Raw genomic sequence first — 10,834 nt, 5'->3', positions numbered from 1 at the left:
TTGTGAATGGGTGCAGAATGAATCTTAATGCGCTTGTGCTTTTGGAGACGAGAGCAGACTGTGGTGTGAGCGCCAGGAACAACAGAACTCAAAATTCACATATTGTTATTTCGATGTGTTTTCAAGATTCGTGCAGAATCTGAGAGAATTAAACCAGAAAGTTTATCGCCATTCGCACTGGAATCCGTCGGGACGTTTGGCTACGCTTTGACTTTTAAGCGGCATTTATTCGAGTGTATAAGTGCATCTGTTGTTTAACATCTTGACTTGGTAAACGAGACCAATTCAACCCACAGTACGAAAATGCCACCACGGGATGATGCCCAGTGTACATTGCTGTTGAAATAGAAGTAGGCTAGATGAAATATAGTGATTTGTTTCATGCTGCAAATTGTTACATTATTGCGTTGAAAGGTATCTTGACGTGCAACAAAACATGCACACGGAAACGAACCTGACATAGAAAATGTTGAATACGATCAGATAATGTTGTGTGTATCTTGTGTTACTATTGGCTTTGAAAACACATTTTGTGAACAAACTGGCCACTGGTTACATTCTGTAAATAAGCTAATATTTGTCTTCTGAGACGCTCTGTCCTTGTCAAACAAAATATGACATGTGAAATGGCGGGTATAGCACATACGAAGAGAAATGTATTTTTCACCCAAGAACAAGCATGTTGGTTTACTGTAAAACGGAGGGATGTACACAAGCAAAATTAAAGGGCATTGGCAGTAAAAAAGGGAAGGAAAAAAACTGAATATGTGCAAAAATGTAAAAACATAAAATAGTTTAAGGTGACCGTAATGTTGGTTTGGCAAATGTTGGAAAAAATTGTGTCAATGAATGACTTTCTCCTGAGTCGTTGTATTTGCCATTCTTTTGAATTGTTTTTGGTTTTGAAGTAATGAGTTTATTTGCTCTAAAAGTTTGAAAGCAGTTTGAGTTTAGATGTCCCAATGCAAGTTAAACAGACACAATGGAGTGAGTAAACACCCGCCGGATGTTTTATTGCAACCTTTGCATAGTCAAGGAGACAAATGTGCCTTATGAGACCTTCACTCCAAATAAACCTCTTCAACGACCTCAAGTTGTGTTTGATCTTCCAGAGTTCACAGGTTTTAGTGATGGGTTGTAATGTTTCAAAGGAAACTGTAAAAGTTGTGCATAGAAAATCAGAGTCTTCTTTTCAAGATACAAGCAAGGCAGATGGTAAGCATTTTACATGTATTACTGGAAACCATGTTTTAAAATTTCTTTATTATTGGTTGTTTTTTTGCAGATAATGAAATTAAATTGGAAGGAAATGGTTGCACAATGTTACCTGCATCACCCCCGCCACAAATACCTTCATATATGAATTCATCAATCTTAGCTCCACACACATACAAGTCCGTTGAGTTAAAAAATGGAGTTGTCTCTAAAGATAACCCACCAGTTGCTATGGCAACAATTATAAGGGGAGCACCAGAAACACCTAGACCAAAGAACAACACCCCTCCAGTCAAAATGCAGTTGCCTCATCAAACAGATGATAGTCCCAGTGGTGCAACAATAAAAAAAACTGTAGTTATCACAAGACCTCTTGCACAGAGAACAAATGTTGCAGAAAGAAGATCCAGCGAAGGGGATGTTAAAGTAAGATTTATATTGAAACACTTTCTGTATTATTGAAAATTTTTGGGCAATTGTCAATGCTTTCTTCTACTCCTTGGCAGAAGTCTTCAAACAAAACTTGTGTTACGCGACCCTTTGGTAAGGATGGCCTCCCGGTACGTGGAGGAAGTCTTCCTGATCTGCAAAAGAGTAAATCGTCCCCCTTTGGCCCAAGAAACAGGTGAATTTTAATAAATCTGGTTATTTTACCATTGATTTTTTTTTTAAAAACTGCATGTAATACACCTAAACAAAATATGGTTGGTTTTGGTTTCTGTGTTTTTTTATATTTCCAACATTCTTGTCATGTGAAAAGTTGTCAATCTGTTTACAGCAGACTTGTGCTTACACAAAGTCAAATCGACTTCTTCAGAATGCTTGATGAAAAAGTTGCTCAAGTAAGTTACTTTAAGGTATTAAGCAAACAATACGATGTTAAGTTTAAATGCTTTTATATTTGAGAAGCATGTTTCATTGCCTGCTCCATCTTTTGTTGCTTGAGTCAACAAATCTTGGGCACATGAAAAAATTTTTTTGGAACTTGTAAGCTGGTTGCATGCCAGTGTATTGTTTTGTAATATTGCATATTTTTGAAGCAATGCAGGAGTATTACACCTATTTTAAACATAACTACAATTTGGCTGTTAAGTGATCCTTTTGCTTAGTTTACGTTCTGGTCCATATTGGGTTCCTTTTATTGCCAGATTTATGTCAGTCAATCTTCCATTGTGGTACAACTTTGATGCTGTTCACGTGGCTCAATATGCCAAGCATGTTTTATGATCTAGATTCAGGCATTTGGACCAGGACCATTTTTCAATTTAGCTGCGCAAACATTTCAACTCCATGCCAGACAACAAGCTTGTTAATGGTGATTTACGATGTTTGATGTATCCAAGTTTTTCACTGTCACATTAGTTACCGGACTGTGACCCCACGGACATGCGCACTTCTAAAAATAGGATACTATTCCTCAATTTAGGCTTGGTTAAAGCTACGGGTAATTTATTGCAGTAATTTGTGGCCACAGCTTAAATATCCAGACCTATATCAAAACAAGTGTGACTCATGTTTACACAGAAATAAAACTGGTTGCAGCTCATGGAGATTTTAGTCAAAAACATGTTTGTCTGGTATTGGAAATACTTACTTCTCCTAACATTCATAATACCTCTCTTAAGAAAAAAGCAGTGTTGTTTATCAGGAACCAACTTAGTTGGATTTTGGCATTGTGTACACTGTGGATGGTGCCATTTGCCAGCTATTCCACAGAGCTTTTGAAGTGGTGCTTATCTCCACTTCAATCTGTTGTCTTATCTATTAGCTTTCAAAAGCCCAGAATTGGGTGGTATAGTTGAAATCCTCAACCTTTCAGTGTTTATTTTCTTGGTCATTTTTTTTAGAGTTTATGCTCACAAACAAATTCAAATTTTTACATTTTCAGGGCAAAGATTACTGCTCAGAAGATGACCAATCTTTGGCATCTATGCAATCCTGGCACAACCCACGCAAAGATAGCTCAAGCTCTAACGGTGTATCCATAAAATTAATGCAGGAGGTCAGATGACGTCTTAAGCATATTATTTTATCGAATTCTATTTGTTTCATATTTTTAAGTGTTATACCAATGAACAAATACATAGAACACTTAATTTTTTTCTAAATGTTAATGATGACACTGACAAGCGATATTTAGTTGCTGCAAGTAGTATCAATTTACCAGTGTTTTATACCAATTTTGTGTTATTGTATTAATCATTGCACCTCACTGTAATTTGTGCCACACAAAGCGCTCTTCATAATTTTTCATTTTAAATTATACGCACTTCGTATGATGTAATACTGCTGAAGAAACCAAGCTGGTATATCAACATATTTTTGCCTTTTTTGTAGTGGCAATACTGTCTTGCCAGTGCATTTTCTGTGTTACTTAGTTTTCTTGGTTTTAATGCAATATTTTTTATGTGAAAATGACACGCTGGTACATTATTATTTTGTTTTCATGCTCACACAAAATAGTGTTTCACAGTATATCGTTGTTTTCTGTAAAATGACAATAAATTTTGTAGTTTATTAGTCATGACCTAAACCATTTTTATGCACTCAGGGACAAAGCAAATATAGCTTATCACTTTCAAATACAAAACAAGAAAAATGAAATGAATTTCAGAACTTGCCATTGGTGTTTCAGTTGCACAACAGCTAATTTTTTAAGAATAAGTTTATATACTTAATCAAACCATGTTTGAAGTCGCACAGAATTAATTTTTGTGGACATCATTTTTCGATGTATATGGAAATGCAAATATTGAAAGACAGCATGTTCAGTTATCTCAATAATTAGGCGAAAAAACATCTTTTAGAACTCCAAATCTGGGCCAAACTGAATAAACCTTTCATGCTTTGCATCTGGATGACAATTATTATGGTGCAAAAGTACTGGTGCATTTACATCAATGTTACTGAAACCTGCTAATTCATCATCGTCATCTGGTGGCAATAAACCCATGTGTTCCTTGATTTCTACACCTTTGGGTTGGGGAAATTCTATTGTGGATATGAAGGCATGTTCTTCAGGAGACCCAGGTAAATACATTTCATTCCCAGTTACTGATGTTCCACCAAAATAAGTAGAACTTGTGTTGGTGGAAGAACTCCTTTGGACTCCAGTAGCACCACCCAGGTTTTTTTCATATTCACTTTCTTTTGAGGATGATATGCAGCGCAAGTCAACAGATTGGTTCTTGTTATTGCTTTGTGACAACCAATGCTAAAAAATACAAATTGACTTTATATTTTTTAACTTCTAAAATTGACATTATCATATGTTTTTCATTTTAACTTTGATGTTGAATAGCATATAAATGCTTACATGGTGTTGGGTGAAATTGTGCCTTCTGCAAAACTGAATGACAACAGTTCTGACTTCTCCATTCAAAATACAGTGGAAAAGCAAAATGAAAATACCCTAAAAATGCAGATAATTATGTAGCTGTACTGTTAAAGCTTTACCAACTGAACATAGCAGCTTCTATTCACTATAGCCTATTTATGCATAAAACATAAACACAAGCGTCAACAATAATTTATATTAATAATCTGCTAATAGTCTGGCACAGTAAAACGTAACTTGTATTCACGGATGTTTCACCTGCTTTTCAGCTAGGCTTCCTCAGGTTATGGTCAGCACACAACCAACAATAAGTAAACGTTAATGTGCCAGAAGAACAGACTATTAAAATATAATATGCCTGGCAGCAACAAAATATCAACAATAATATACAAATTAAAAACAGATTATACTTGTGTGGTATTCAGCAAAGTAAAAACATAAAGCATGGAAACATGTGAGAGAGATTGTGGAATTAGTCCAAAACACCATGAAATTCCAAGTATTGGCATCAATATTATGGCACCCTTAAGTGATTTCCTAAAGTCAAGAAAAGATCATTTCATTAGTTGGTACTTCAAGTAAAGTTTTAATTTAATTTTACCTAATATGGTCAAGGTTGCTGTCATTTTTGTCAGATGAGGGTTTATGCAAATGATTAGTTGCCTTTGAACTCCGCAGAATAATATATGATACCTTCACAAGCACTATGGTGTTCAGCTTTAAAATAGAAATTTTAAACCTTGTGTATATTTGAAACAGACAAGCACTGTATTACTTACAACTAAAACAGTCATGGCTGGCAAGACTAAACTCCAAATAAGATAATTCTCTGTACTCAACCAGCACCATTCAATAACTTGAAGTTTAGGTTGTGCATCCTGTGCCTTCATATGCCCATCAATACCTCCACAACTTTGCTTTCCCACTCCCTGCAAATAGCAGGTTGGGTATGGTTTTTGGCTGAGCCCATAAGAAGCTGTCACTGCTGAAATAACAAAGGGCACCCCTGTACAGAAAATGAGCAATTTTACATATGCTAAAGCCTATATGCCAGTATTACCAGTACCCCATCCGATGATGTACCGCAGCACTTTGAATTTTGTCATGGCTTTGAAGACATCAACCACACTTAAATGTAAAGTGATTCCTTCACAAAGCATCCACATGAAAATTGCTAACAACGAAAAGTGTGTAAGCACTGCCACAATAATGCATGGAGCTGGTGTAACATTCTAACCAGAAAACACAAAATATTTAAGAAAATTTTTATTACAATGTTAAACGGTACCTTTGTGCTTTCAGCATGAAAAGAGAAAAGTTGAACAACATGAAAAATGATGAGTGCAATGACCAAATGAAAGTGAGCAACCATCCTTTCTGATTTGAGATTGCGCCGAAAAGCAGTAAATATTACCTTTGCATAAATGCTTTAGTAAAACACTCAAGTAAAATTCAATGAACAAAGTTACCCACCAGAGCAATGACAAGGCAGAAAACAGATAAGGATTCACCTATGTAAGAAATTAATGAAAGAACTGCCTTGTCTGATGCTCCAACCTAATAAAGTGCAACATATATATATATATATATATATCAGGGTTACTTACAATAATAATATAAACGCAAAATTAAAAATTACCTTCGGTGTTACTACTTGTAGAAGGATGGCAAAGTTGGTTGTATGGTTGCAGGAACAGGTTACCACATTTGTGCTTAAATTAACATCAACAACATGGCAGCCACTGAAATTAAAACAATTTTTGATTTACTCTATGAGTGGCTCAACTATATGTGTGAAACTTACTGCGTGTTCCATTTGTGGGTCTCTGCTAGATAACTACATGTGAAATAATACTTCTTCTTTCTTAATTGAGGATTAGGAATGTCTGATGGGTTGAAAGGGACTTTGAATTTTACTGATGACATCAGTTTTTTGCCATTCTGTACTACAGTAGCTGATAAGACAGGTGAATTTGGCACAAACTACAAAAAAATGTATGACAGTAATGGGAACAACACAAAATGTGTCAGTACTACCAATTGCTTGCCATGATCTAGTTGTGTTATGTTTCCATTCCCCATGTTTTTATCACCTAAAGAATATTAATTTCTGTATGTCACAGTTGCAAAACTAGAGAAATTCCACATAATTACCTTTTGTTTGAGATATAAGATGAACAATATTTGGAAATGTTGATGTTATCAGATATGCTGGAATGTCTTGGTCAGCTTCTGATGATTCAAGCATCAAACCACAGCTCTCAGAACAAGCAGATTCTATTTAAAGCAGGGGTTCTTAAACTGAGGGGAATAGAAGGTTGGCAAGACGGGTGCAAAAGTTTTTGCAACCAACACCAATCAGTGATCTATCCATGTTTAGTATTTCTGTGTACCGAAACCTTATGATAAGTTTGAGTGAAGATTTGGCTGTTTGTCTAATGAAACAAGCTGGAAAATTCAGTACTTTCTTAGTTAACTTGGAGAGAAACAAAACATAGCACAACATGTATTTTATATTTTACAAAAATGTAAAACTTTTGTAGAACACCAAATGCTTATCAATAATTGATGTATAAAAATGAAACAATTTGCTTACCAACATTGTTGGTAGTATTTTGAGCATCGTGAAAAAACTGCTTTTCAATTCTACTGATAACATTGGGAGATTTAACAGTAAATAAGGCCTGGGTTTTCAGTATATCAGAACCACCACTCACAACAACTTGCTTTAAAACATTTTCTGTTATGAAAAGCAGGGACTGGGGGTCTTTCTGGAAAGATGTGGCATTGGATGCTGCAAAATATTCAAAGCAAGTTGTACAAAAGATGACATAATATTTAGTTTGTATTTACAAACTTGAATTCATTTGATTACTGCCATTCTGAGTCTGAATTCCCTCCCAATCCTTCAATCTTTTTGTATCAGCAAGGTTATCCACAATAGAAACAAAGTCTTTTAACAGTTTCCTTGTTCCTACTTCATCTAACTGACTGTAGTTAACAGGCTAAAATAGAGTACAACATTTTGAGAAAAGCACCACATTTTAGTTCTACATAAACAAAAAATACATACAACTATTGAACAATATTTTCTAATTGCATTCAATGACCTGATAATTTATTATCATCAGATTGTTACAGAAGCACCTAAATTGCATGTGCATATCAAATAACCTAATATTGACATTGACTGAAATCAATCTTGGTTCTATTTTTTTCTGTTTATGTTGATTAGATGGTATACATATTTACTTGTAGTGCCTCTACAGATCCAATTAAAGACCCCAGGTGAAGATTGTTTTGTGCTACTGGGTAGAGAAGAGCATCTGCAATTTCACTGAGCTTTTCTGAGGCATCATCAGCATCGGCATATACAATAGCTTGATCATTTTCAACTCCAAACATGTCTTGAATGGAAACTGTCAATGATTGATCATTTGTCCGTGGACCTGAAAAGTGCCAAAAAATATACCTTCTTTCACAAACATGGTTGTTGAAAAACAAAAACAATTTGGTTAAAATGAAAAATTACATACTCATGTTAATTTCACAGAGAGCAAATGATTTTACTCTGGTGAGGTTTAAGTGAAAACACTTTAACCTTGGGCATAATGTATCTTCAGATTGCCTCAAAGCAAAACTAAAAGAGCATAAGGTCCATTCATTTTGGCTTGGGGGTGACACTTTTTGTCTAAACTGTTGCCTATCTTTTCTGAAGTCTTTGAGATACTGTTTGCAGCAAGATCCTCTGCAGGGATGAATATAATTAATTGTATACCGGTAACAATAAAAACAAATAAAACCAGGTGTACCGCATAAAATAAGACTAATTTACTCACTTATAGTTTTTGCAGAAATCAGACCTTTTTGTAAACATGTTGTTCAGATGAATCCATATTTGGACTTTTTTTCTTTTTTTCGCTACATCAATGCTAATACAAACAAAAACTGACATGAATACTTGATGAATTAGTATAATGACCATTAACCAACATGGATTAGGTTTAGATTTGTAAGATAATTGCAAAATACTTACCTCATCCACTTTACTATTGCTTGAAAATCAAAACCAAAGTAAACTTGAAAAAGTTTTGACTCCGGCCCATCTTTAAGACAGAGTGACTCTACAGCTTGTACCGTCAGTTTTTTTGATCGTTTCACAGGTCGTAACTTAACAAGGATGCCATTTCGAAGCAACTCATATCCTTCAAAATAAAAAAAAAAACATGTATTCGAAGAATAGTTTTTACATTAGCTGTAAACCGTGCCCATACGTACCAAGCAAGGGTGCAGTTATGCCGGGTTTTGAACAAAATTCCTCCGAAAAAGAACCGTTCAAAACAGGGAATTTCCCCATTCCACTATTTTTGTCGTCAACAATTTTTACGGAGGGAATAGCAAAACTAATGTTGTTGCTAAAACCAAAAATTTACTTTGTTTCGACCCAAGCGAACTAGTTTTAGGTTATTAAACGTTTGCAATGCGAGGTGGAAATAAAACTATTTTATTTGAAAATACTGTTGGTTTGCCTGTTGCCTTATTTTAATCTAAAGCGACAGCAATGAAAACTTGTCAATACAAAAATAATTACATTTCCTAGTAAAATATTTGGACATTCTGCCAGAATTGATTTATGTGTATGGCTTATGTTTACTGCGTTTACGTCATGACGACAAGCAACCAGATTTTTAGTAGTCCATATATTCGATTATTGTGGAAATTACCTATCAATGAAGTAAGCTGAAGTTGGCGAATCTTCACATGATGAAAAAGCCGCTGCACGGGAAGATGTCAACACTAATCTACTGTTCGCCCATTGGCATTTATATTGACGACCTTTAATTTCCAAGAACACCGTGTGGGGTAGATTGAAATCATACACACTTCTAATCAGAACTTCCTTCCCATTATTGTACTTTGCTTGGTTGCGAACTTGGGTCAATAAAGTGCGATGTTACTGACCAGGCATTTTAGGACAACACATAATACAATTCATGGGTTGCTTTGTATCCCATACCTGTTGTTATGCAGTCGGAATAGACATCGCTCGGTACTTTTTCCCATGTCGTGTTGGCACTATTTAACCGCACCATAACATTGGGATACTGGAAATAAAGGAAGAGCTGATTTCTTTGGTCCGTTGTAGCAAAGGTTAAAATATCATTTTTCCGCAAACACAAATTCCAAGTTTCTTGAATAGTTTGAACAAAAGGTTTTGCACTGGCTGTAAAAGTGTCATCAACAAATCTGTAGAGCAAGTATTCATTCGGTTCACCACTTTGAGCTGTTTTGGAAGTCATGTAAAATGTTACACCATTATAAACAAATGTAACATCAGGGCTTCCTGCAAAAAAATAAATATAAACATGGTTATAGCTGGCTATAATGCTATTTCGTAGTTATTATGATACTGTTAAATTAAATTAAGTTTTGATTTGGAGTTTAGACTCTACAAATTTTGTCGTTAAAGGAGTATATTATTTCACTAACTCGGTTTTTTTTTCGTTGCACAATCCGGTGACAAGACAACCTCCCCGTATTTCAAAGGTGGGTAGCTTATACCTAAACATAAAGAATGAAATAAAAAATATAGCGGCATCACGCTTTTTTAAACATATTTAAACACTTACAGGACAGTATGTTACAGTATCCGTAATTCTGTGCTGAAACGTAACACCATGGCCCCTTGTTTTCAGTTGGTTCTGGATTTCGACAAAAATTATGATCCCCGATTCCAAAACGGTGTTTTGATTTGCTTGACAAATCGGCTGAGGGGGTATTTAACCAATTAATGCACGGCCTGCCATGCTCAGTAACATTTACTGAACCAATATAGTTGTGACCCTTAGCTGTGTAGCACGTCACGTCCGTCACTTTTGGGGCCAATTGATTTTCATCACCTAAACAAATGAAAAAGCGTTTCGAAAAACTTGCCTTGCACAGTAAGCAAGTTAAAGAGATTTACTTATGTAACAACACGATGATCCTCCGCAAGTTGCAAATTCCTTTTGTTTGTCATCCGATATTGTCATGACCATGACTTTGCTGCTCTGAAAAAGTACAAGTGCCATTCTAAACAGCAACATGGTAAGCTTGCACTGCATACTTGACCAGTGCTTCCTATTCTTACTGTAAATGCATGTTAGGTTTGTAAAAAATTGACAATTAATGATACATAGACTTGTACTGAATCGCGTGACAAACAAACTTGCCTTGACGTCTGCAACTTTGCAATAAAGTGTTTTAACTTGCCAGACTACGAACTGGGCTTTTAGCGAACAA

The 10,834-nt window shown here is 35.4% G+C and overlaps 2 protein-coding genes across 2 annotated transcripts; one reads left to right on the top strand and one right to left on the bottom strand.

Annotated features, from left to right (window-relative positions):
- The first annotated feature begins 49 nt into the window (after positions 1–49).
- On the top strand, positions 50–3,704 carry LOC145913252 (uncharacterized). Its single transcript, XM_083000845.1, has 5 exons — positions 50–1,215; positions 1,286–1,641; positions 1,722–1,840; positions 1,994–2,057; positions 3,104–3,704. The coding sequence occupies exons 1-5, from the start codon at positions 1,044–1,046 to the stop codon at positions 3,224–3,226; spliced, it is 834 nt and encodes a 277-aa protein (XP_082856971.1). The 5' UTR covers positions 50–1,043; the 3' UTR covers positions 3,227–3,704.
- A 6-nt stretch (positions 3,705–3,710) lies between these two features.
- LOC145914490 (uncharacterized) lies at positions 3,711–10,623 on the bottom strand. Its single transcript, XM_083002314.1, has 24 exons — positions 10,518–10,623; positions 10,183–10,452; positions 10,043–10,114; positions 9,570–9,896; positions 9,277–9,484; positions 8,831–8,967; positions 8,589–8,757; positions 8,392–8,484; positions 8,089–8,300; positions 7,805–8,001; positions 7,410–7,557; positions 7,149–7,346; positions 6,707–6,829; positions 6,590–6,645; positions 6,357–6,535; positions 6,192–6,294; positions 6,026–6,109; positions 5,841–5,966; positions 5,619–5,784; positions 5,332–5,558; positions 5,154–5,269; positions 4,963–5,089; positions 4,532–4,627; positions 3,711–4,429 (listed from the first exon to the last, which is right to left on the bottom strand). Exons 1-24 carry the CDS (start codon positions 10,621–10,623, stop codon positions 4,019–4,021), a joined length of 3,951 nt encoding a protein of 1,316 aa, XP_082858440.1. The 3' UTR covers positions 3,711–4,018.
- Positions 10,624–10,834: the final 211 nt, after the last annotated feature.

The sequence above is a fragment of the Ascidia mentula genome, chromosome 9 (assembly GCF_947561715.1).
Source record: "Ascidia mentula chromosome 9, kaAscMent1.1, whole genome shotgun sequence".
NCBI classification, from domain to species: Eukaryota; Metazoa; Chordata; class Ascidiacea; order Phlebobranchia; family Ascidiidae; genus Ascidia; species Ascidia mentula.
This window is presented reverse-complemented; position numbering and strand designations above follow the sequence as displayed.

Coding starts and splice junctions, on each gene's coding strand:
- LOC145914490 (XM_083002314.1), bottom strand. CDS start 10,623: ATGGCACTTGTACTTTTTCAGAGCAGCAAAGTCATGGTCATGACAATA. Junction 9,485..9,569: donor TTCCGACTGCATAACAACAG/GTATGGGATACA, acceptor TATTGACCCAAG/TTCGCAACCAAGCAAAGTAC. Junction 5,785..5,840: donor TTCATGCTGAAAGCACAAAG/GTACCGTTTAAC, acceptor TTTTCTGGTTAG/AATGTTACACCAGCTCCATG.
- LOC145913252 (XM_083000845.1), top strand. CDS start 1,044: ATGTGCCTTATGAGACCTTCACTCCAAATAAACCTCTTCAACGACCTC. Junction 1,841..1,993: donor CCCTTTGGCCCAAGAAACAG/GTGAATTTTAAT, acceptor ATCTGTTTACAG/CAGACTTGTGCTTACACAAA. Junction 2,058..3,103: donor TTGATGAAAAAGTTGCTCAA/GTAAGTTACTTT, acceptor TTACATTTTCAG/GGCAAAGATTACTGCTCAGA.